We start from the raw sequence: 25,103 nt of genomic DNA on the forward strand, positions 1-25,103 counted from the left end.
CCTCAGCAGCGCGCTCAAATCCCTCAGACAGCTACTGGGCACCGCCGAAGGGCCCAGCCCAGGAGTGGGACAATAAAATCCCTGACACCACTGTTCAAGAGGCCTCGGGGGGGTGGAAGGCCAGGCCAGCTGCACGGGTATAAAGCTGTCCCCGCTCCCGGCACGGCACTGCAGCACAGTTGTTTGCCAGGCTCCTCCAGCGCTCTCCAATGGATATCACCATCCACAACCCCCTGATCCGCAGGCCCTTCTTCTCTTGGTTGGCACCGAGTCGTATCTTTGACCAGATTTTCGGGGAGCACCTGCCGGAGTCAGAGCTGCTCCCTGTTTCCCCCAGCTTCAGCCCCTTCCTGATGAGATCCCCCATCCTTCGGATGCCCAGTTGGCTAGAGACAGGACTCTCCGAGGTAATCTTTGCTTCTTTGTGACTGCTGGGGGCACAGCCTGGTGGCTCTGGAGGCCCAGGAGAGCTGAGAGCTTGGAAGATGCTCGTAGGTGGTTATTTAGGAAAAAGGCTGGGGAAAAGGGTGCTGTGTTTGTGCCTCTGCATTGTTTGGGATGGAGCAAGTCTTGCCATAGTGCTGGGAACAGAGGCAAACTGAGTTCAGGGTGCATGCAGGTGACCCTGGGAGCTGCCAGAGGAAAGGAGGAAGATTAATTTCCCTCATTTCCCTAATTTATCTCATTTCCCTCATTTCCCAGTCTGCTGTGCCAAACGTTCAATCCCACTCCCACCTGAGAAGTGAAGAGCACAGGGGCCGTGGGATCCTCATGTCAGGCAGTGCAGGAGCCCACGGCTGCTGAGGGAAAAGGGGCCTATTTTGAACAATCACTGCCCCGAAAAACAGCATTTTAATAAGATCCAGGACCAAGAGGATCATGGAGCAGGCGCCTCCTTGCTCCTGCCTGTTCTGCAAGTCAACTGTCTTATTTACAAGGAGCCTGTGGAGCTATTGCAAGCAGAAGGAGTGGAAGTATTATTTTTTTATCCTTGCATAATGTTCTCCTTGATTTAGTGACCTGGGTCTGGCTGCCCATTGAAGCAGCCACAATAAAGAGTCAGTTTTAAATAAAGAGTCAGTTTTAACTAATTCAGGTTGAGAATCTTAGGTCCTTGATGGGCATTAATGCAAGGCCAGCAAGGGACAGAGGCACTCAGGTCAGATCCCAAAATAAAGGTCAGTGTGTGTGTAGAGACCAGCTTGAGTCTTGACCTGCTGCATTCCTTTTTAACCCTCACCTGCTCTTTTCTGAAGTGACCTCCTGGTTTTTGCAGATGCGACTGGATAAGGACAAATTTTATGTGAACCTGGATGTGAAACATTTCTCCCCCGAGGAGCTGAAGGTGAAGGTGCTCGGGGACATGATCGAGATCCACGGGAAGCACGAGGAGCGCCAGGTACCTCTGCTTTAACTTTGTCACTGGGAACTCCCTCACCTCTGGTGACTGCAAAACAATCCTGTGCTCATCTCAAATATGTGTAATTTTTTTTTATCAAGATGCTCCGTGCAACCCACCCCCGGCTGATCCCAGACAGGGCAGCAAGAGGGTGGAGGTTTATTGCTGATGTTGCATGAACTGTGAGCTGAACTGGAAAATCATCTGTGAAATGGGCATTTTTGGGCTTCCTTTCTCTCTGGGAAGGGGCCAGGAATGCAGGGAGGCGTCCAATGAGCTAAAAATGAACTGTAATACTTAAGCCACATAATGAATCAGTGCATTGCCCTGTGTGTAACCTTTCCTAGGCCCAGCTATCAGTTTCTAATCCTTTAAAAGTTGTGTTCTGCTGTCATCCATCCCTCTCCTTGCTGGCTCTGGAGACCTGTGTGGACACTGGGCAGGCAGAAATGCAAAGCCATGCCCAGAGCTGGATGTAACAGCATTTCCAGTCCCCATCCCCTGTCCCCAAAGTAGCTGTGTCCCTGGAACTGCCATTCCCAGGCGCTCCCAGGAGCACAGATGTGTCAGTCAGGAAACCCAGCGCTCCCTGTTGCTGGTGGGAGCCTGTAATCCTGGTGTAGCTTCTGGAACTCTTTTTGGCCAAGAACATAATCGAGCACTGAGATCAAGCACTGAGGGTCTCCAGGGCAGGTGTGGTTGGGAATGGCACCTCGGGAATGCCGGCACAAGGGTGGCACAAAGCCTCCTCCTGTAAATCCCCTGTGTGGACCTGCAGGCACCTGCAGCCCAGGCCGTGTCTCACTGTGGCTCTTTAAAGAGGGCAGCTCATCACAGAACCCTTTTAACTCCCTGGAAAGCTTTCCTTTGAGAGCCCCAACTCCCCTTTAGCAGCCTTTAAGCAAAAGCCCCGTGGTTAAGGCGGAACCGGGCAAATATTTCTAATTAGAAGCCGCTTCTCCTCTCCTTTCTGTAGGACGAGCACGGCTTCATCGCCAGGGAGTTCAACAGGAAATACCGGATCCCAGACGACGTGGACCCACTGACCATCACATCATCGCTCTCCCTGGACGGGGTGCTGACCGTGAGCGCTCCCCGCAAACAGAGCGACGTCCCCGAGCGCACCATCCCCATCACCCGCGAGGACAAACCGGCCATCGCCGGCGCCCAGAGGAAGTAGGGGCTGCTCTGCTGCCCTAAACCGCCCTGGGGAGCCATTCCAGAGCTCTTTCCTCCATCAGATGCCAGCTGTACTGAATGGCTGCTCGTATTATTTATGCTGAGTAAGTTTACTAACGAATAAACCATGGATAAGCAGTTTGGATTGATTTGTTTGGGGTTTGGGGTTGATAAAGGTGGATAAAAGGTGCAGGGGAACATCATTCTTGGGTGGCAGGTGTGTCCAGGACAGCTTATCTGGGTGTTCAGCAGCACGTTGCACATCACACGCTGTGTTCTCTCTCACTTCAACACTGCCAGAGGATTTCAGGGTGTTTCACAAGCAACAGGAAAGTTTCTCCTGTGGAGATTAAACTGGTAAAACAGCTCCATGACAATTGAAACCCATTTGAAGTGTGGGTATTTGATAACAGCTGGCTGGAATACAACTGTATCTTAAATCTCTAGAATGATTCATGTGATGGAGAAACATCCAGGGCCTGCAGCCAGTTCAGAGCAGCTGCAGGTGAAAACTGCAGGGCTGCAGTAAACACAGGTCTACCCCAAGAGAAGGAAAACATCTTGCCCTGATGATGCAAATCACATCCCTTTGAAACTCTGGTGTTAGTGCCCTTCAAACAGTGAGCAGCATCTGATGTCTGTAGCAGCAATCTGATTTATGCCAGCATTGCTGAGTGATACAAACCACTACTAAAGTCCTTTTCAGGCATCTTCATCTGCTTAGCACCTCTCTTCAAAGGGGTAGAAAGGGAAGTCTGGATTACTGGAACTGAGTTTCAAAAATTCATCTTCAAAAAGGACAGAATGCCACAGATCTGTCACACCGATCACCAGACTCAGTCATGAGCTGACCTATTTTCTATGTTCCTTATCCCTGCTAAGACAAAAGTTTTGTTAGCAGGGATCACAGTACACCTCAGGTGAGCAGAGGAAATCCTTCTTCTGTGGCTGTAGGTGAGAAAAATAAAATGAGCACTCTGTGATGTGGGGTCACTGTCAAATACCCCAAATCCCCCCTCACTTCCAAGGTCTGGTGTTTCCTATTAGCTGGTTCTAATTAGCTCTCCCAGCTGAGGTGTTAACTGGGCTTGTCTGGCCAAGCACAGCCACCTCTGCACACCAGAACAAACCCCAGACACACACAGAGGTTACAGATTAAAAAGCAGGAAGAACATTTTCCACACGGCTTTCATGTGTGACAGGTCTTGGTGCTGGAAGGAAATCCCTGCACCACTGGTTCCTGAGGGTTTCTGTTGCTTTTCCTGCATCCCTCTTGTTCCTTCTGCACTTGGAGGCCTGGAGTGCAGCAGGACTGAGCAGCTGGGCTGCTCAAAGGACGTTCCAGCTCAGGGTGGTGGCCTGGAAATCAATGAGGTTTTTGTTCAAATCCCGAAAGAATCAACATTGAAAGGAAAAATAGTAAGAATTTATCCTGAAAGTGCAGCTCAGGGAAATCTTTTTCTACAGCCCAGGGGTTTTGTCAGGCTCAAATCAGCAGCAAGAAATGGGCATTTTGAGTGAAAGCTCTCTGGGGATAAACTGGATGAGGTCAGCCAGACAAGAATACTTGAAATACAAAACCACTCCCTGAGTGACCTGAAATACCTGTTCTGGGGTGGCACAGGAGCACAGCCCAGCACGGAGAGAATGACAGAAAACACCTCTCTCATCTCCAGGCACAAACATCACCGAGAAGCTCCTCACATCCAACAGATTGTCCCAGTTCCACACACGTAAAATTCACTGTCTGATGTCCCCCTGTAATCTGCAGCAGGCTGTTTCCAAGCAGTGAGTGTGCTGGAAAGGAAAACTCACATTTAGCATGGCTGAGTATGAGTTTGGAGGGTTTTTTTTAATGATTGGAATGGGAAGGTTGTGTGGTAATTATTTTCTCCAGGCCACTTCCCCACCCTTTAAAATAGACAAAATGATTCACCCAAGGCCACAGGGACCCAGTGCCTGGCCCAGAGCTCACAAACTGTGTGCTGGGTCCGTGTTGGAGCTCAGCTTTGCCCATTGCAAACCTTCCTCTGTCATCATCCGTGTGCAACTCTGTCCTGACACACTGTCCCTGCCCTGTGGGGCAGCTGTGGGCACACAAATAGAGCAGGTGACACCCAAAGCTGGCTGTTGTGTATATCACAGACCATAATTCCCTTCCTTCTCAAAGGCATCATACACATATGTGAGGCAGGATAATTAATTTACCTTGTAGCACCCTGTTGAGGAATTAGGGACCTTCTTATTACACCTTGATTATGCCTGCAATTATCTGACACCAAATTATGCTTCCAGCACCTTTCCACTGCTTCTCTTCTCCTTTTCTTTTCTTTCTGTCTGCCTCCCCTTCTCCCCTTTGGGAATTAAAGCTGCACAAATATTGTCAGAGTGAAAGAATTGCAGGTACAGGTAGAGGCAGGTACAGGTGAAGATGAGTTCAGAGGACGCCACCAAGTTGATTATAGGGCTGGAACTCCTCTGCTATGAGGAAAGGCTGAGAGAATTGGGATTGCTGGGAAAAGGGAAGATTTCAGGGTGAACTAATTGTGGCCTTGCAGTACCTGATGGGAGCCCCCAGGAAAGATGGAGAGGGACTATTTACAAAGGCCTGGGTGACAGGCCAAGGGGGAATGGCTCAAAACTGACAGAGAGCAGGGTTAGATTGGATATTAATAGGAAACTTTACCCTGTGAGGGCGGTGAGGCTCAGGCACAGGCTGCCCAGAGAAGCTGCGAAGTGGCTGGAAGTGTTTGAAGATGGGGCTTGGAGCAACCTGCGGTAGTGAAAGGTGTCCCTGCACAAGGAGATGACCTTTAAGGTCCCTTCTAACCCAAACCATTCCGCGATTCTGTGATCCTACGATCCCTCAGCTTTTTAACAACTGCTTTTTTTTTTTTTTTTTTCCCTTCTTGTTTTCCTCCCGCAACACCCATTTCCTGCCGCACGCCGGCCGGCAGAGCTCCCGAACCGCTCCCACTCCCGGGGATGCCGCAGCTCCTCCTTCTCCGGGACACCGCCACCGCCCGGCTGCCGAGGAGCCCCCGGGGATGCCCGCGGGGGCCCGACGCCACCAGCAGTGGCCACTGACCGCGCCGCACGTCATGAGCGAGCGCCGGGGGCTGCGAGCCGCGGCCATGGGGCCGCCGCTCCGCCGCGTCCTGCTGCTCGGAGAGGGCAACTTCTCCTTCGCCGCGGCCCTGTGCGGGGCTCGGGGCACGCACGTCGTGGCCACTTGCTACGAGAGCGAGGAGGAGGCGGCCGGGCGCGGCGGAGCGGCGCGGAGCATCCGCCGGCTGCGGGACAGCGGTGCGATTGCGGGGACAGCCGGGGACGGGCTGGGCGTGGGCATGGGCTTGGAGCGGGGGCTGCTGCTGAGCCATTCGCTGGCACCCTCCTGGCACCCAGAGTGGCATCTTTGCCCCGCGGGTCCCCGCTGCCGTGTGCCTTGGGAGCCCCCCGTCACTCCAGGGAGGGACTGGAATGGCCCAGCTGGCTAAAGGAAATACCTCAAAATGTGATCGGGATGAAATAGTACGGAAATAGTACTGAAAGGACTGTTTTCAACTGTCTTCAGGGGTTTCTGCTGCCTTGAAGGAGGGCAAAGGGCAAAGGGAACCCCGCAGGGCTTCCTGGTGTTCCCAGTGCTCGAGGCAGCCCTCACCTACTTAAAAATGCCCTGGAGGACTCGCATTCCCACCTTTCTTTAAAATTTGCCTCCCTGATAATCGTCAGAGCCTTGTTTTGTGTTTGCTGTTGCAGGAGCCGAGGTTGTGTTCTCTGTGGACTGCACCAAGCTGAAGGAGTACTTTTTACCAGGAAAACGGGAATTTGATCGTATTTATTTCAACTTCCCTCACTGTGGGAGGAAGGCTGGGGTGGTGAAGAACAGGGAGCTCCTTGCCTGCTTTTTCCATAGGTGAGTAAACCAGAAATAATTCTGTGTTAATTAACTGCCGTGGCACAGCTGTCCAGCTGCATTCCAGGTGTTTTTCCGGCACTGGGGGATCTGTGGGTGTGCTAACAGGACTTTTCTTGTTGCCTGGCTTCCCTTCCAGCTGCGCAGAAGTGCTGGCAGAGCAGGGAGAGGTCCACGTGGCCCTCTGCAATGGCCAGGGTGGCACTCCTGCGGACCAGCCCAGGAGGGAGTGGCACAACAGCTGGCAAATCGTGGCTGTGGCAGCGGGAGCTGGGTTTATCTTGAGCGACGTTCACCCTTTTAGAGCAGAGACTATCCACGGATACAAATGCACAGGTTACAGGTAACCATCACGTGGCAAAACTGAAATTCTGATGTTTGTGCTCTTAAAGCCAGCACTAGAATATTCTTTCAGGGTCTTGTTGGCTGGAGAGGAACTCCTTTTCATTTTCCTTGAAATTTTCCTTAAAATTTTCCTTAAAATAGCTGCAGTTCTTGTTCATCTCTAAGCAGAATAGGCAAGATTAAAATGCAAGCTTCCTGCCAAAGCACTCTCTAAAAATAAGACTATCTGAGGATTTTAAAGGTCAAAAGCATCCGTTTCAGAACAAGTATCAATCTCAGCCTAAAGACAGGAGGACTGTGGGGGTTGCTGCTGGCAGGGACCTCTGGCCATCATCTGGTCCTGCCTACTTGTGGCACATTAAATGTCAGAAATTATCAGTGACTTTGCTCTGGTTTTGTGTATTTTCAGGAGTCAGGATAAATCCTTCTGTGTAGAGGGTGCTTTGAACCACATTTTCACACGGAGCACACCACCCCTGTGTTTAACACCCATGAGCTGCAAGACACAACTGGGAAGCCAAAAAGTTTCTTTTCAAGTGCCACAAGTCCTCGCTGATAAAATTAATAGGTGAGTTTCATAATTAGTTTCTGACTGAGCTCTCCTGCTCTCAGTGGGAATGACCAGCAGAGGGGTCACATAAAGGCACATGGTGACTGCTGAGTCCTTTTTTGCAGTTAATTCTTGATTGTAACCTGCAGACAAACACCACTGCCCTGAAAATGTGCATCACCTTTGGTGAAAGACTTGGCTTGGTCAGGTAGTTCCTGGCTTAAGAATGTTTTGGGTGAATTGCTGGGCTCTAATTATGGCCACAGGAAGGAAATCTGTGTAGTGGTGTCTGTAATTTGCACTTTTATTTTTCGCAGGGGTTTCCTCAAAGTGAATTCAAGTCATCCAGTAAGGACAATAAAGGAGAAGCTCAGTGCAGGGCTCAGCCAGGCTTTTCCACTGCAGAACATCAGCTCCTGCCTTCCTCTGCTCCACCAGGGTCACCTCCAGGGTGTTTGCCACTCCAACATCTTCTGGATCGCTCTGAGCCCAGGGGAGGCTCCAAGCACTGAGGAAACATCTCAGGGACTGGAAAACGCAGTTTGGTTTTCCCATTTTGGCCAGGACACAGATAGGAGTGTACAAGAAGGATGCCCCATTCCAAAGCAGTCTTATCTTAGGCCTTCCCTCCTGCCTCATGCTCAGGCAATAATACAAAAAGGAGCCTTTTCCCCAGGGACACTTCATGTTCTTTCCGGGCCAGTTTTCAGGCAGTGTCGGATCACTCCTTGCTCCATGCCTGTTTTCCATGAGATGCTCGTTGTGCTCGCAGTTAGGAGGGGCACAGAGAACAGCTGTATCCAGATGTTGGTGGATAACATTAAAACCACCACGAGTTCTCTTCACCAGGCCGTTTCTGGCATTAAACCCAGCATCAGCCTGCAGGAAGCAACAAGTTTTGGAACTGAGCTAAATGACTTTGCTGCTTTTGAATGTCAGCTGGGTGAAATTCAGCACTTCATCTGCATGGGGACAGACCCAGACCCCTCGGGCTCCTGTGTGGGGGTTATCAGGACAGCTCCTGATGAATTAAAAAGCAGTGAGCTGGTTGTTGTCTCGGTCTCGCTGAACCTGGACCTCCTGGCCATGCTGCTCTGTGGAATATCCGACTGGAGAATGCTCTGGACATCGGACAGGCGCTTTCTGCAGCAGTTTCCTGAGGGAGAGTTGAGGCTTTTCAAGAGTTTTTCCCTCTATCCACCTTCCTACCTGCACGATGTCAGCTTCTGGGTTCCTGACGGGGAGGAGTTTGATGAAGTGGCTTTTCACACCCTTGCCAGGAGGGTGTCAGGTGAAATGGTCATTTCCATCCAGTTAAGGGACAGTTTCCAGCAACCAGGGACAGGACGGAGGAGCCTCTGCTACAGGGTGACTTTCCAGTCCTGTGACAGGGCCCTGGGCTGCCGGGAGGCAGCGGAGATGCAGCTGCGTTTTCGGGAGGAAATGCAGCAACACCTGGGTGTGACCCTGAGGTAGAACATCTCCCATGGTTTGCAGGAGCTCTGGCAGCTCCTGTGCTGGTTTCTGACCTGGAGAACGTCACCTGCATCTCATTGGAACTAACACTGTGTTATTATTGCAGTGCCTCCCACAAAGGCGGGGTGGAGTTTGAGCACCTGCATGCGTTTAAATGTGGGATTCCTGTTAATGAGGACCAAGCGCTTTCCTGTTCTGTGTGTGTGGTAATGAAACCTCGTTTTATAAAGTGGAGCCTTTCTTTTCTGGAGTCCTGTTAGAGTGGGTTTGATCTCTTTACTAATGCAAGTTCCTGCTGCTGTGCACCCTGAGCCTCCCCGGCCCAGCCTGAGGCTGTTCCCTCTCCTCCTGTCCCTGTTCCCTGCGAGCAGAGCCCGACCCCCCCGGCTGCCCCCTCCTGTCAGGGACTTGTGCAGAGCCACAAGGTCCCCCCTGAGCCTCCTTTGCTCCAGGCTCAGCCCCTTTCCAGCTCCCTCAGCCGCTCCTGGGGCTCCAGCCCCTTCCCAGCTCCGTTCCCTTCCCTGGACACGCTCCAGCACTTCCATGTCTGTCCTGTGCTGCCCTTTCCCCGTCTCCTGAGTGCAGAGGTACCAAATAAAGAACATTCTCCACTGGTGCGTTCCCCATTTCCTCACTTTTCTGCCAAACGCTGCCAGGGTAGGGGCAGGGCAGGGATGGAGCCTGGCTCAGACATGGGCGAGCAGGACAGGGACCGGGTGGGTGATGGACCCGGCTGTGCGGGGCAGCGCTCTCCCTGTGGCTGTCCCTGTGTCGGTCCCTGTCCCTGTGTCAGTCCCGGTCCCTGTGTCACTCCCTGTCCCTCTGTCTGTCCCCGTGTCAGTCGCTGTCCCTCTGTCGGTCCCTGTGTCACTCCCTGTCCCTGTCCCTCTGTCTGTCCCTGTGTCAGTCCCTGTCCCCGTGTCAGTCCCTGTGTCGGTCCCTCTGTCTGTCCCCGTGTCAGTCCCTGTCCCTGTGTCAGTCCCTGTCCCCGTGTCTGTCCCTGTGTCGGTCCCCGTGTCTGTCCCTGTCCCTGTGTCAGTCCCTGTCCCTCTGTCTGTCCCTCTGTCAGTCCCTGTCCCTGTGTCAGTCCCTGTCCCCGTGTCTGTCCCTGTGTCAGTCCCTGTCCCTGTGTCGGTCCCTCTGTCTGTCCCTGTCCCTGTGTCTGTCCCTGTCCCTGTGTCAGTCCCTGTCCCTGTGTCGGTCCCTCTGTCTGTCCCTGTCCCCGTGTCAGTCCCTGTCCCCGTGTCGGTCCCTGTGTCTGTCCCTGTCCCCGTGTCAGCCCCTGTCCCTGTGTCAGTCCCTGTCCCCGTGTCTGTCCCAGTCCCTGTCCCAGCCGCGCTCCCGCCGCCGCCGCCCGGCGCGCGCTGCCCTCACCCGTGATGGCGGCGGCGGCTTCGGCCGCGCTCCCGCAGCTGCTCCGTCCCTCCCGGCCGCGGCTGCCGGCGGGCCCCCGCGCTGCCCGTACCCGCATGGCCGCCAAGGGAGCCCGGCAGCGGCCGCGGGCGGGCGGTGGGGACGCGGCGGGGCGGCGGCCCGAGCCCGCGGGCAGCGAGGAGGCGCGGAACGAGTGGGTGCCGCGGGGCACGGAGCGGGGCACGGAGCGGGGTCGCGGCTGAGGGGCCGCGGGGCCGCGGGGCCGGTGTTTACACGGGTGGTCCGTGCGGTGGGGATGGTGCTGGAGCTCGGCGCGGGGGGCCAGCCCTGAGGGAGGCTGATGGTGCTTCCATGTGAGGGGGCTGGCGTCCCCCCACTGCCCAAATGCCACACTCAGAGCCCTGTGCTCGCTGTCACCTTGGTAGCCTTGATCTCGTTGCTGACGCTTCCTGCTGCGTTTTTGTAATTTTTTTTTTTTTTTTTTCCCTTTTGGATTAGATCATCTGGGAGCAAAGCCGGGCAAGTTTGGGCCCCTGAAGGATCAACAGCTTTCAAGTGTCTCATCTCGGCCAGGTTCTGTGCAGCTCTGCTGAGCAACATCTCGGACTGTGATGAGACCTTTAACTACTGGGAGCCGGTGAGTCCCTTCTTGCCCTTGGGATTGGGAATTCATACTTGGCCTGTGCAAATACCCATTTATTTAGCACCTTGTGCTCTCTGTTTCAGTCTGTAGTTGGCTCGTGCAAATGCAGATTTATTTAGAACCTTGTGCTGATCCCTCTGTTTCAATGAGATTTTTTTTGCTCTGGAATTCAGGGTGGAAAACTGTCTGCTCTGTGTGCTGCATGTTAATTTATTTATTTGCTCTCTGTTGTAGACACACTACCTCATTTATGGGAAGGGGTTTCAGACATGGGAATACTCTCCAGCCTATGCCATCCGCTCCTATGCTTACCTGTGGCTCCATGCCTTGCCAGCCTGGTTCCATGCCAGGGTTCTGCAAACCAACAAGGTAAATCAGATGTGTGGAAGCTGCTTTTGTGAGGAAAAAGTGTGCTTTGAGTGTGTGTGAAGCAGCTCTTCTGTTTGTTGTTGGAATTGACTTCATGTTTATAAAATGCTGGCTTGTTGACAAACATTGACCTCCCTGTAAGGATTTCCAAGGGTTTGTGGGTTTCCCCTGATGCTTTACAAGCCCATTTTGTGTCCTGTGCCTCATTCCGACTCTGGCTGTGTCTCCTAGGTTCTCATCTTCTATTTCCTGCGATGCTTCCTGGCCTTCCTGAGCTGCGTTTGTGAACTCTACTTCTACAAGTGAGTGCCAGTCTGTCTGCAGGGGTGTTTGGGAGCGGTGTGAGTGATGTACGCAGTTACTGCCACAGGAAATAGGCTCTGAAGCTCGTGTGTAGATGAGAAAATAATGTGTTCTCGTGATAACTTAATGAGATGTTGGTCAGAATGCCACAATTAGGACAAAATTGTACTCCCAGATCTGCCACCCACACCTCTACTCCAGCATTTTGTTGACTCCACTCGTTTTCTCACTGCTGGCAGCAAGCAGGGTGGGAGTGTTGTAGATTGAGGAGAGTCTGGTGCTGTGTTTGCTTATCGCAGTGAATTTGACTGGAACACATTGATTGTTGCTGTCTATAATCTCTCTGCCAATGCTGTTTACAGCCACTAAAAGCAGTAGCCCTAACATGCAATTATCTTGTCTAAACTGGATTTTTATTTTTACCTGCTGCCTCTTGATTCCTGATTTTCAAACCACTACCTTGCATGACTTTTCTGTTGCCAGTAGTCTGGGTTTGAGGAGGTGAGCAGTGGCTTTTTTGCATGATGGGGTTTTGTGAGGGGTGAGACTCATAAATAGATTGATGTGTGCAGCAGTGCAGCCACCAGTTCCTGAGGCTGGCACAAGCACAAGTGGGAGAAGCCAAGTCCCACCCAGAGTTTTGCACTGGTGTAACTCAGGGTCTGAAATCCCAGGCCAGAGGCAGCAGCTGAGTGTTGGGAATCCCCCACCTCAGAGCTCTCAGGCTGCTCCATGGATTATTTGTGGTCCTGCATGCTTTGGGTGCTGCTCTGTTTTTGCCCTGAGGCTATTTTGTGGCACCTGTTTCTCTGCTGCTTCCCCAGGGCTGTGTGCAAGAAGTTTGGGCTGCACGTGAGCAGGCTGATGTTGGCCTTCCTAGTGCTCAGCACGGGGATGTTCTGTGCTTCTGCAGGTGAGTTGGCTTGGCAGTGGCACTAACAGTGACCAAAGATGGCTCCAGAGAGAAGGAAATCCACAGCTCTAACACATCTCTGGAGTGCTCTTTGTTGTGTTCAGCTGGGGGTGTCTTTCATGACAGAATAAGCGTTGATTCAGATTTTGTTCTCTGTGTTGCAATTTCCAGGCTTGTTCCTGTTACTGCCTCTTGTTTTTTTCTACTGCTGTGCCTTTCAAACAGGCTCTTGGCCTGCCTTCCTTGGACATCTTGGGTTCTAAGGAAGGAGGCTGATATTTTGGCAATGCCATTTGCCTTTGTGTCCTGTCCCCTCTGGCTGGTTGTACCTGTTTTCCCAGCCACTGTAAGACTTCTGTAAAACACTTGCTGCTGGTGTTGGGTAGAGTGTGGGGAAGCTGTGCTAACCCTCTCTCCACTTGCCCTACAGCTTTCCTCCCCAGCAGTTTCTGCATGTACACCACGGTGGTTGCCATGACAGGCTGGTACATGGACAAGACCTCCGTGGCAGTGCTGGGGGTGGCTGCTGGAGCCCTGCTGGGCTGGCCCTTCAGTGCAGCTCTGGGGTAAGGAGGGGTTTCTTGCCCTTTGTTACGTGGGTTTCACCTGGCTGGGGAGAATGGAGGGGTGGAGGAGAAAACCAGCAGGGACTGAGCTGCCAGCCTAGCCCAGGATCGTTGCTACAGGGTTCTTGGCTCTTGAAGAACTCAGGTTGGGAAGATTTCCTGGCACTAATATGAGTAAAACCTGAGCTGGATGACTGGACTGTGGAGTAGAAGCAGAGGCCAGTGACGTGGTGGTTCTTTCTCTTGCTTTGAAGGGGCAGCAGCGGGGTTCTCAAAGCCTCCAGCTGACAGCTGGGTCTCTCTTTCAGGCTTCCTATTGCCTTTGACTTGTTGATCCTGAAGAAGAGGTGGAAAAGTTTCCTGAACTGGTGTGTGGTGTCCTTGATCCTGTTTTTGGTGAGTGCCTGCAGCAACACGAGGAGGGAATGGACTGCAGTAGAAGGGATGAGTTCCTTTAGGAAAATCAGCTGGAGCTGCTGGCACTTCAACCAACAGCTGCTTTCTTCCAGGTGCCCTTGGTGGTGGTGGACAGCTATTACTATGGGAAGCTGGTGGTGGCACCTCTCAACATCGTTCTGTACAACGTCTTCACCCCCCACGGCCCTGATCTCTACGGTGAGTTTGGGATAACAGGGCGGGGAGGGAGCCCGAGGGTGTCTGGCTGCCGTGGCCCGTGATTGGCAGTGCTTTTTCTGACGTGCCCTGAAGCCAAAGCAGCCTGCCAGCTCCAAAGGCTGCAGCTGCTGCTTCTGGACACGGGATGTCTCTGTCGAGCTGGGAATGCACTCACTGCCCAGGTTCTCCACGCTGGGAGTTATGCTGCTTTTGTTCACGTTCCGCTTCTGTAAGAGTGCCAGGAGATGTCTCAGTGTCTGTGCACAAGCGGCCCGTGTGTGTTTGTCAGTTTGAATCTTGTTCCTGGCTGTTGTTCCTCACAGTCAGGCTGCAGAACCTTGGGAAAGAGGATTGGTGCAGAATCCATACTTCTCTCTGTCCGTATCCTGCACTTCTAGAGCTGAACAGCAGGAGAATATTACATTTCTAGCAGGGCTTCAGAAGGGCTGGCAGAGACCACAGGATCCCTGCAGCATCTCTGTGCTCTGTTTGAGCCCAGAGGAGCTGTTCCAGGAGGGACTCAGCAGTGCTGAGCAGCAGCAAGGCTTTCTCTGGCTGCTGGCGTTGTTGCTTCAGTTGAGGGGCTGTTTTGGGTGGTGCTGAGTGGTGATTTGTCACTTGTGCTGTGGCACAGCAGGACAGCAGCTGCTCTGCCATGGCTCGTGGCCTCTGCAGGAAGGCTCTAAAGTGTGGAGCTGTGAGTTTTCTATAAGTAAACTCCAGGCTCTGTCTCTGATAGGTTTTGGCAGGGGCTTGTGCCTGACCTTTTCCACACTGGTGCATGAGTTGTTTCCAGAAGCCTCCAGGGACCAATCTGTCCTGAAGAGTTTTATTCACAGTGACACTCATACAACATCCTTGGGCTAGTAAAACAGCCTGCCTGGAACTGCTCTTTAATGCAGCGTGGCCAGGACAGCGCTGTGTGTTTAGAGAGCTTCAAAACACTGGGGAGAAATAACACTACCAGAGGAGATGAAAGGCTGGCCAATCCCTCTTGGCTCTGGAAGCTGGGATTTCCCAATGTTCACATGATGGGAGCAGAGTCACCAACCCAGATCATCTCCAGTGTAAGCACCACAGTATTTTGGAGACAAGGTCCAATTTATTTTTTTTTCTTCTGGCTTCAGCAATACACTCCTTCTACATAAATATTGTCTGTGCAATTAATATTTCCCTGGAGTGATTAGGTTTCTACAGCCAAGGGAGAAGAGCTGCTAAGTGTATATATCCCTGATTTTGAGGCTTTGGGATTCTAAGAAGTCATAATTTGTGACCAAGGTTTTGTCCCACTTTGGGAAGCTTTGTGCAGCTTGGGTGGAACGTGCTGGAGCTGTTCATGTGGCACTTTGCTCTGTGGAGTCCTGGTTCTGGAGCAGAGTGAGAATAAATGAAATGCAGCAAGCAGACTGTTCATTGTAGCAGCTCTGAAGCAGACTTGCTCAGAAAGAGGGCTGTGACTCATGACCAAGTGATTGCAGCTCAGTTACTGCTTGCCAGCTGCAGTTCCTGTGCTCAGGCTTCAGCCCAGGGTGGGGCTCCTTATCTTAAACCTCTTTTACAACTCCTCTGCTCTGGCCTGAGCTGCCCTCACCATTCCTGTGGACAGGGTGCAGCGTGGGTAAATTTGAGTTCTAGAATTGCTCCCAGGGCCATTCACAGACTCAGAGCTCAAAGCATTTTCTCGCTCTGTGTCTGACAGTGCTTCCAGCTGGTTTTCCTCATGGAACCACCGTGCCAGGAGCTGCCTGGGTGTTCTTTTCCCACTGTTTTCACCAGTCTGTCTCATATATCCCACACCTGCCAGCTCTAGGATTTGGGTCCTTGCAGGAAGCTCCACCTCCTCTCCTGGTCTGTGTGGAAGCATATTCCCATTAATCCTGAGCATGGAGAGTTCTCCAGTGTTCCTCCCTGCTTCAAAGACGATATTCTGGGCCAGGACTTCTTGCATGCAGTGGGGTTATTCCTTTTTGATGCTGCAGTTCTGTCTCGGTTCACCTTGAGCCGTGTGGATAACAGGAATAAAAAGCTTTTTGCCCTGGGAGGCTTTGAGCCTGAGTGCCTCTGAATGGGTGACCCAGCCTGGTGCTTTTTGCCTGCTGTGCACTGTTCTCTTCTCTTTTTTCCCCACTTTTTATTTTTTTTATCCTCTCACAGAGAAGAAAATCCCTCATTGGAGAAGGAGGGGAGGCTCCAGTGCTTATTTTTTATGGGCAATTCAGTCACACTGCAAAAAAATGTAAGCGAGCAGCCTTTTTTTGGTTAAAGCTGTGCTTCAGAGCAGCTGATCTGTCTATTGGCAGTATTAGCTGGGCTGTATTTGGATTGTGGAGGAGTTGTTTCATAAATCGTCCTTCACTCCTGACCCCCAGCTGCCAAATCAGAGACAAGAGCAGAGAGTGGTGAATTCAGGGTGAATTTCCTTTGCTTTCCATAGCAGCCAGAACGGTGACAGGATGGTCCCTGGAATTACCCCTTAAAGATTTAGGACTTCTTTTGATAATTGCTGTTTGCTTGCAGTGCGAATAACTCAGGGTTTCCTCTGTGAACCCGAGTTGCTTGGCCAAGCAGTGACTCCAGTGCCATGTTTGTGACATTCCCAGGGCAACTTCTCCCCTTGTTGAGCTGCAGAGGTTTCAGGTTTTCCTTGCTGCTTTTCAGTTGTCTGATTAATTTCAACACGGACCCAATTTAAGTGGCTCTGATTGCAGGAAATTGCTGTGGCATGTGACACATGTCACAACAGTGCCGTGATTAAAGCCCCCGCGTGTCATTTACTGGCTGATTGAGCTAATCACACGGAGAGAGTGGGAAATGTGTGGAGAGGAACTGGCATTCCTTATTGTTAAGGGCTTTAAGCATCCTGAATTAAGAGTCTAAATAAATGACAGTTGGACTGGAGTTTCTTTCAGTTTACATTCTCCAGAGCTTGCAGCCAGTTCCCAAGTGTGGAGGCAGAGCTGCCTGGCTCCCGTTTGTGTCAGAACAGGCGGAATTTGGGACATTTAAATAGTGCTGAGCCTAAGGAGGGACCAAAACCAGCATTTAGTAGCAGAGTCTTTGTTAGGGTGAAGTGGGAATGCAAACTCCTTTCCTTCTTAATCCTTTTTGGTACATCTTCTGTTCCTGCCAACCCAGAGTGAACATCCTCACTCCAGAATTACTTGACATTGTGTGGTTTTGTGTTACTCCTCTGCAGTTAGAAAGGAAGAATGAATTTGGGGTCAAGTTTCTCAGTTTTACAAGTTTCCACCTCTGCTTTCTTGCTGTGCTTTCTGAATGCAGGGGTGAGCTCTGTGTCACAGAATTCTGCTGGCTGTGGGAGTGGCCTGGGATTGAACAGCAAATGTGATACTATTTTTCACTCCCAGTGGAAAAGTAAGGAGAAAAATAATTTCTGAGAAGGAAGACAATGAAGTTTCTTGGGCAGGAGTGAGTGTGAGATACTCTGGTGGACTGTGTCAGGCATAGAAGGTCCAAAGCTGCTGTGCCATCCGTTCATGCTTGTGTTTCAAACCTCTTTTTGCCTTTTTTCTCACCCTTTAGGTACAGAACCCTGGTCCTTCTATTTCATCAATGGCTTTCTGAATTTCAACGTGGTGTTTGTCCTGGCCCTGCTCGTGCTGCCTCTGACTTGTCTGATGGAGTGTCTGCTGCAGAAATTCCGTGGTGAGTGCAGGGCAGCTGGCAGAGCCAGACTCAGGAGAGTTTGCCTGCCAAAGAGCAGCTTTTCTTTATTGGAAGTGAAACTGGGAGCAGTGAAAACTTTTGGAACACCAGGAAAGTTGCTAGAGTTCATTAGAGTTCAGGATTGTTCCTTGCCTCCACCTCAGGAGGAAAAATGTATTATCAAAAGCAGGCCTGACAAGGTGTGTGGTTCCAAACCTTCATTCTGACATTTCGTGCATCAGGAATGGGCCAGGCAATGATCCTAAAGGGGAAAGAAGCTGTCCCTGGTGTTGTTCCCATCTTGTCTGCAGCTGGACATGGGTAGGAACCTTTCGGGATTGAAGCTGGACTGTCCCGTGCACTGTGGGTTTTTCAGCTGCCAGGCTCCCCATGCCCTGGGAAATGTCCCTTTGGGGGTGGATATAGTGGGAGTTAAAAAAAAGGAGGAACCAGAATATTCCCTACTCCACACTGGGCTTTTTCTTGAATAAAATGACATCAGTTTAAACACGTGACACTTGGTAAGTGACTCCAGAGGGGAAGTGTAAATTCTTCTCTGCTGTTTTCCTACGGAAAATTCGTCAAGTGTCAGCAGCAGCCTCCAGATTCATCAGCCCCGTCAGTGCTTTGCTCTCTCTCTGTTTTTTTTTTTTACTGAATACAACAAACAGTAACACAATCGTCGATGAAAATGTATGTTAAGGGGTGTTTGCTTATATCTGTTCCTCGGCTGTGAGTGCCAACCTCTCAGAAAGCAGTAAAAGCTCAGTAGGAGCTCCTGTAAATGCAAGATTTCCTGCTGTTCGCCTGGTGTTCTTGTGCTTAACAGCAGGAGCAATTCTGCCAAGTGCTTTGTTCTTACTGTCTGTGAAATGCCGTTGGCTTAATTGCTTAACTCTGCTGTTGGGAGTAGTAAGGGGGTAGGAAAGGGACTGAAAATTGTCAGGCAGTGCAGAACCCTCCTCAATGTGACTGAAATTCAGGGTAATTGTTGTTATTTTTGAATCTGTTATTTCCTCTGTTAAGCAGAAGGCGCCTGGGAGACCTCTCCTGCCGTTATTTTTGTAATGAGGCAATGAAGGCTGGGGACACTTCAGGCACTAAACAACCCTTTGGAAGGGGGAGATCCTGAGGAGGCCCTTTCTGATCTTTGTGTGTACAATGCCCAGCAGGAAACGCAGTACCTCTGTCTGCCTGTTCAGACCTGGCAGTTCTCGATGAGTTTTGTGTCTTGCTTGGATCCAGTAACACTTATTTTCTGCTTTTGGTCTTACCAAGGCTGTGGGAATTGTCAGGATTGTAGGAATCTGCAAAAATCCTCTGAGGAAGATGCCCTGCTGGCTGTTTGGGTGTGTTACCTGCATTTTAGCAACAGGGGTGCTCAGAACAGGGGGTGGGGGGGGTCTCAAGAGTGGGCTTTGGGTGTGAGATAGGATTGTGCAAGAGAAGCAATTCTTGCATTACTCCTTTGCTGAGTTTTTGTTTCTTCCAGTTCAGAATCTGGGCCGTCCCTACTGGCTGACCCTGGCTCCCATGTACCTCTGGATCCTGATTTTCTTCAGCCAGCCCCACAAAGAAGAGAGGTTTCTCTTCCCCATCTATCCCCTCATCTGTCTCTCTGGTGCTGTGGCTCTCTCTGCTCTTCAGGTAAATGTTAGTGGTTTTTAATAGATAGCTGAGAGTATTTCCCAGCCATTATTTCATGATGACTTTGAGTCGTTCTCCAATCCCAAGTGGGAACTCCTGGAGCTGTGATGTTGTAGTGCCAACACCACACAAAATCCAAGAGGGTTCAGTAACCTGCTGATGGAATTGTGCCTCCTTGGCTGTTCAGCTCTAGGGGCAGGAGTGTAGGAAATGCATTTTCTGTTGTGTTTTAGTAGGAATCCCTCACTGGGTTGAAGAAAGGAAAAGGGATCTCGTTTAAATGTTGGGAAATTGCATTGAACATTTGGAAGAGCCAGAAACTGGATGTTTAATAAACATCACTTGAAACACTTCACAGAGCAAAGCACTAATACAGATTGATATAAACCTTCCCAAAGCTCAGAGTTATTCATCTCCTGCTGTTAAAAAGGCTCAGGAATGCAGCCAGGAGTCCCTGCTGGAGCCTGTTCCAGCTGTTTGGCCTCATCCTGCTGGTCCTCCTCTGTCCTGCTGTGCAGCACTGCTGGAATTCCTGCCCACCCCTCAAATCACTCACCCTTGCCTTGCTCAGATGCTGTTCTCACTCTGGATCTCCACTCATTCCCCAGATGAGTTCCAGTCCTTGCATCCCCACAGCATCCAGCTCTGTGATGTCACCAGTTTTATAGCTCTGACAGAGAATTCCTCTGTGCTCTCAGAGCATCACAGGGCAATGTTTATTTACTTCTATTTGTGCCAAATACGGCTTTAGGAAAATTTCATGAACATTTCCTGCATATTTTACCACTGTTCGATGACGTTTTGCCCAGTATGGAGCATCCAGCTGAGAGTCTGGAACTGATTGCCCACCAGCAGGACAAGCTTGTCACTCTTCCCCTCCAAACCACGTGGATTTGGCTGTTATGAGAAAAATGCAAACAGGACAAGAGAAACAGAAACCAGCTGAGGGTGGGAAGTGAATAAGCACTCCTGCAGAACAGGAGGGAGGGACCAAGCCAAGGACTGGATGTGTTTCCTCCTGGGTATTCCCAGAAAGGCTTTAAAGTAAAAAAACCTAAAGAGCTTTTCTTTTATTAATTTTTCTTTTATCAATTTTCCTTTTATCAGTTTCAGAGTGACTTAAAGCTGGATGCAGAATGTGCTCTGTGTTCTTTTACCCACTTCAAAGCTGTAGTTTGAGCAGGGTAAACAACCATAGGTCACTCTGGAAATCTGGGTCATGGAGCTTAGACAGGAATTCAGTCCAGCATGGAAACTCAGGTGTGTCTGTGCAGGGAACTTCTGCAGAAGTGTCCCTGGTTCACCTGGGAACAGCCAAACTGGAGCCCTTGAGAGAGCACTTTAGGTCCAGAGGCCTTCTTAGGGAAAAGAGCTGAAAACTTCTTGAAATACCCCAAATTATCACTTAAATATGACTGAACCTTATGAGTTTCTGTGCATTTTTATGGCTCTGAATTAAAAAAGCCCAGAGATCTGGTGGGAGATGCACTGTTGTAAAGTCTTGATGAAAAATAAGAATTTTGCTGAGCAGATCAGAGTTGGAGTAACTTTATATTGTCTCTTTTTTTTCTTACTCTTCCCTGAGAAATGTTACCACTTCATCTTCCAGCGCTACCGCCTGGAACACTACACAGTGTCCTCCAACTGGCTGGCCCTGGGGACTGTCTTCCTCTTTGGCCTTTTGTCACTGTCACGCTCTGTTGCCTTATTCAGAGGTTGGTATTTCAGATTTGCTCTCTGCTCTCCTGGCCTTTGGGCTCAAGGGTTGCAAAAGTTGTGCTGCTTTGCCTGTAGAAATCAGGAACCTTGAGAAGTTTGGATGTCGCTGCTGCAGGGGAAGGAATTAGTTCTGATGGTCACCATTAATTAATTATTAATGATGCATTCATCCATATATGTATGAGTGGATCACCAGAATTACATCACTTAAAAATCCTCTGCCCTTCACCTTCCACCAGCACAGCTCCACTGATCTAAAACCTGACTGGTATTAAAGCAGGTATTTCAACTTGCAGATAGATAATCCCACTTGGAAAAGCATTTTCCTGTGTAAAACTTGAATTAGGTGCACGAGTCCTTAATGGAGATGGATTGGACATTTCTGGAATCAGAGCCTTCCCACCTCACTAGTATTTTTTGGGGTTTTGGTGGCCATTGCCAGCCAGGACAGGGGAATGAGAATAAAATTGGTAGGGCACAAGCACTGCTAGAGGAGAGGGAGTTCTGGAATCCATAGACCAGTTCATTTATTCAGTTGAGTTATCAGTTAAAAATGTATGTACGAAACAATCTTTTGAAAGCTTTCATTAAATGCCCCTCTTACTTTAACCTTATTCATGACTTTCTGCCTTCCACAGGCTACCACGGGCCCCTGGACCTGTACCCGGAGTTCCACAGGATTGCCACTGACCCCAGCATTCACACGGTGCCCGAGGGGAGACCAGTCAATGTCTGTGTGGGCAAGGAGTGGCACAGGTTCCCCAGCAGCTTCCTGCTGCCAGACAAGTGAGTGCTGCAATGGAAAAGGTGCAGGTTGGTGAGATGGATAACGAGGGGCATCATAATGAGGGGGGTGATCATGCATGTGGGTAACCCTCAGGACCTTGGATCTCTGTTGTCACCAGCAGCAGTGTCACAAACAGTGGTAAAGTACCCAAACCGAAGGATTCTGAAGGGTTTTTGTCAGCACATTGGCCACAAGCTGCAGGGAATCTGTGGTGTGCCTGCTTCTTTAGCTGCCCACCCTTGGAATGGTGTCCTTGGTTCTGCTTTTGGTGCTCTCCACACAAAATGCTTTCCCTGTTCTCCGCAGTTGGCAGCTCCAGTTCATCCTGTCGGAGTTCCGGGGCCAGCTGCCCAAACCCTTTGCCAAGGGACCCATGGCCACACGGATCATTCCCACGGACATGAATGACCAGAACAAGGAGGAGCCATCTCGATATGTGAGGATTTATTGCCGGTTCCTTTCCCTTCCCTCACTGTATAATTTGAATTAATGTAATGCCTCTGAGTGGATCTCCCCATTTCTGTTTCCTGGGGAGTTCCAAACCATAAATGGTCCCTCTGTAGCACATGGAAATCTCCCCATTCTTGTGAGTGGTTTCTGTTTGCCTTCCATCTGCCAATTTTAAAACATAATGATAATAAAAGAAGCAGCAGAAGTAATAACTCCTAATTACTGCAGTTTTGGGTTTAGTGTGGTGTGTTAATGTGATCACAGGAATGAGTAGTTCTAAGTCCCCCACAGAAAATATTTGTCACTGAGCAGGAATTGAAATTTCCCTCTTCTATTTGTTTTTAAATATAAAACTATTCATCATATTTGCAACTGAGGAGGAGGAACTTAATTTGGAACTTAATTGCATTAGTGATTTCAGTGGGAATCTGCTAAGATAACATATATTGGTATTATTGATTTATTTTCTGGTTGGACTAAACTAAACCAGTGCACAAATAGGAATATTTTAGAATGATTGCTAGCTAGCATGTTTAAAATTACTAACAGGTTAAGTCTTGGCAACCTTCTGGGTTAAAACTCTTCATTTGAGGCTCATTATGTGGTTACTGGAAAGGGGATGGAGGCGTGTTCCCACCTGAGAGGAGCTGTCTGCTGCAGCGCATTTAATTTATGAAATCCTTAACTGGGGCTTATTTTTAGCACAGACAGCTGGCTGCTGCACAGCCTGTGACTAATGGAGCAAAACACACTTTTGTTTCATGCTTGTTCCTTAATGTCACCCTACAACTTTGTTATTTCTCGAGCAAGCTTAAGGGCCTAGGACTTCAGAAATCAGAAATTAAACGGGGTTAAAACTCTTACTTATGACCTGCTAATTACACCAAGAGATCAAGATCTTTCCCCAAATTTAGTGAGTACAGGCACACTCAGATTTAAAAAAAAGATAGAAGAATAATTAGCAAGAACTGGACAGGACTGTGAGAGTGAATAAATCCAAATAGCACGAGGCTCTTGGTCATTTAAAGGGGAGAAAACAAAGGGTTCAGGAGAATTATCTGAGCCAGGGATAAAACCAATTAATGGCTGCAGATCTCACTGTTTCAGGTGTGAGTATCTATTACTGCTCTGCTTGGCAATGGAAGAGTGAACCTCAGTGTTTCTGTTGCTATGAGACACTGGGGAAAGAGTGATTTGATCTTGTTTTGCAGTCTCTCCTTCCTTAATCACATTGAGCAGCACTTACCTTGCACTTGCCCGGCTGGGGAGGTGCATTTGTCTCTGAAACTGCTAAGAAAGAGATAAGGAGTGTTATTTCTTACCGAGATACATCCAAGCAGGACCAGCAGATTAGGCCTAAAAGCTGTTAACAACAGCTGACTTCAGACAAAGGGGTTTTCAAGCACTTTCTTTTCACTTCTTACACCATCCACACCCCATGGCAGCAGCAGATGTGCCCTTAGCTCCAGCTCTGTGCCGTTCCCACTCCTGTCAGTCAGGATGGGATCCAATTTAGCTCTCCTCCACTTGGCAGAGCAGTTGCATCAAATAAAGAAAGAGTGGGAGGAGGAAAAGGAAAGGGGAACAGAAGAGGAGAGGATGTAATTTAGAAATCCCTCGCAGCTTTGTTCACTAAGACTCATTCCTTTCTTTCGTTTCAAGGTCTGTGCATCCCCCAAGTCTTGTGTAAATCCCCAGCTCAGTGCAGAGGTGCTGTGTTGGCCCTCTGAGCAGGAGGAATATCATGCTTGGCTTCACTGTAACTTGTGAAAATACAAGGGAAACCTGTCTTGCACCTGGAATTTGAAGTCCCAGCTCTTTTAGGGCAGCATTTAGGATGAGACAAGTGAGATCCTTGAGGCAGCAACTTGTCTTTCTCTGAATGATTCTACATCACTTCCAGAAAAACTTTGTTAGTGGTTTGGGAGTCCTCCTGCTAATGAGCCAGAACCTCTCCCAGGGCCTGGAATGTTCCTCTCACACAGAGGAAGAAGTGGATTCAGCATCCTCAGCTGTGTTTCCTGTGGTGTAATTTCATTTGCCACTCAGTTGTGATGCCACGGAGCCATCTGCTATCCACCTAATTAAATTGTTTTCAGCCTAAATTGTTACGTGAAGCCCCAAAGATGCTTCAGAAAAGGGATCTCAAGCATGGGCAAGGAAGTTGGCAGTAAAATGTTGTGGGAGAGAGAACTGAACCTCCCTGAAGGAAGAGTTTGAGGGGGTAAGGCAGGATAAGACAAAGGATTCCCAGCACGAAGGGGGAGGTTTCATAACATGAGTCTCCTGTTGGATTGCCCCACAAAGGCTTTGCTTGAAAACATTCAAATTCTCTTACCTGTGTCCTGCAGGAAGCATTTCACCTGTTGCTAGAAATGTAACCCTCTTTTCATGGCTTTCAATGAACACAGACAACCAAAGCTGCAGGAAATGAACCACAGGAATGTCTGTCTTCCTGCAGATTGACGTTTCCAAGTGCCACTACCTGGTGGACTTGGACACAGCAACGGAGAGCCCGCGGGAGCCCAGGTACTCCTCCAACAAAGAAGAGTGGGTGACCATTGCCTACAAGCCATTCCTTGATGCTTCCAGGTAGGATTTGCACTTTGGAGAGGGAGGGATGAGGGCTGGCAGTCTGTGATTTCTGTTTGCCAAAGTGGACAGGGAGGAGAGATCCGTTGGCAAATCCAATTTCCAGCAGAGTGGAACCTTTGTCAAACTCCTGCTTGTAAAATTTATGAGCTGAGTTGCTTTAGAGGGTGAAACCCTGCGAGGAGGGTGGTGAGAAGGAGTATTTTTATAAAGAAATAAACAATTTCTTTATAAAGCCTCCTGCTGAAGCAATGTTTTTTGGGTTTGAGGTGAATGTTGCCTCCTCCCAGGAGACTTTTCACTCTGTCTTGTCCCAGCCAAATTCAAGACAGGTATAAATCAGTCTCAGAGGGGATGAGCTCTTCAAAATTTTATGAAAGCTGGCAGGCAGAGAGAGGAGGCAGTCAGCAGGGCCACACCTTTACTGGGCACCAGAAAATCCATGGAAGAGATCACTGCTGGAATCTGTTCTGCAGTAGTTGTGCTGCTCACTGAACAACTTGCTGGTGTGTCTGTGAGAAGCAGAGGTGGGATTTGTTCTCCTCCAGGCTGACAGGGGATGGGATCAGGGTTATCAAGCTGAGAATGTTGTTC

The 25,103-nt window shown here is 49.9% G+C and overlaps 3 protein-coding genes and 1 long non-coding RNA gene across 7 annotated transcripts in view; 3 read left to right on the forward strand and 1 right to left on the reverse strand.

Moving 5' to 3' along the window:
• Nucleotides 1-2,716, forward strand: CRYAB (crystallin alpha B). The gene is made up of 3 exons (XM_010403838.1): nucleotides 1-407; nucleotides 1,277-1,399; nucleotides 2,376-2,716. Exons 1-3 carry the CDS (start codon nucleotides 210-212, stop codon nucleotides 2,577-2,579), a joined length of 525 nt encoding a protein of 174 aa, XP_010402140.1. The 5' UTR covers nucleotides 1-209; the 3' UTR covers nucleotides 2,580-2,716.
• Nucleotides 2,713-10,327, reverse strand: LOC109145229. 2 transcript variants are annotated; one of them, XR_005603631.1, is made up of 3 exons: nucleotides 10,240-10,327; nucleotides 4,184-4,375; nucleotides 2,713-3,937 (listed from the first exon to the last, which is right to left on the reverse strand). It is a non-coding gene; the product is annotated as an uncharacterized LOC109145229 (long non-coding RNA). The 2 variants fall into 2 exon arrangements; XR_002046516.3 differs by lacking the exon at nucleotides 10,240-10,327 and adding an exon at nucleotides 5,265-5,452.
• On the forward strand, nucleotides 5,611-9,115 carry FDXACB1 (ferredoxin-fold anticodon binding domain containing 1). Its single transcript, XM_010403841.4, has 5 exons — nucleotides 5,611-5,884; nucleotides 6,338-6,494; nucleotides 6,634-6,837; nucleotides 7,249-7,407; nucleotides 7,707-9,115. Exons 1-5 carry the CDS (start codon nucleotides 5,626-5,628, stop codon nucleotides 8,863-8,865), a joined length of 1,938 nt encoding a protein of 645 aa, XP_010402143.3. The 5' UTR covers nucleotides 5,611-5,625; the 3' UTR covers nucleotides 8,866-9,115.
• The window catches only part of ALG9 (ALG9 alpha-1,2-mannosyltransferase), a 19,812-nt gene continuing 5,028 nt past the window's right edge, over nucleotides 10,320-25,103 (forward strand). Inside the window, exons 1-14 of one of the 3 annotated variants that reach the window (XM_039564861.1) lie at nucleotides 10,320-10,432; nucleotides 10,738-10,876; nucleotides 11,117-11,251; nucleotides 11,483-11,553; nucleotides 12,379-12,467; nucleotides 12,898-13,033; nucleotides 13,342-13,429; nucleotides 13,543-13,648; nucleotides 17,192-17,314; nucleotides 18,807-18,961; nucleotides 20,547-20,676; nucleotides 21,319-21,466; nucleotides 21,774-21,903; nucleotides 24,379-24,509. In XM_039564861.1, coding sequence (XP_039420795.1) covers nucleotides 10,335-10,432; nucleotides 10,738-10,876; nucleotides 11,117-11,251; nucleotides 11,483-11,553; nucleotides 12,379-12,467; nucleotides 12,898-13,033; nucleotides 13,342-13,429; nucleotides 13,543-13,648; nucleotides 17,192-17,314; nucleotides 18,807-18,961; nucleotides 20,547-20,676; nucleotides 21,319-21,466; nucleotides 21,774-21,903; nucleotides 24,379-24,509 — 1,679 coding nt within the window. In that variant the 5' untranslated portion in view covers nucleotides 10,320-10,334. Of the gene's footprint in view, nucleotides 10,433-10,737; nucleotides 10,877-11,116; nucleotides 11,252-11,482; nucleotides 11,554-12,378; nucleotides 12,468-12,897; nucleotides 13,034-13,341; nucleotides 13,430-13,542; nucleotides 13,649-17,191; nucleotides 17,315-18,806; nucleotides 18,962-20,546; nucleotides 20,677-21,318; nucleotides 21,467-21,773; nucleotides 21,904-24,378; nucleotides 24,510-25,103 lie in introns of those variants that run through there. The other 2 variants (XM_039564862.1, XM_019288575.2) reach the window with 2 other exon arrangements.

This window comes from Corvus cornix, chromosome 24, assembly GCF_000738735.6.
Source record: "Corvus cornix cornix isolate S_Up_H32 chromosome 24, ASM73873v5, whole genome shotgun sequence".
Lineage (NCBI taxonomy): Eukaryota > Metazoa > Chordata > Aves > Passeriformes > Corvidae > Corvus > Corvus cornix.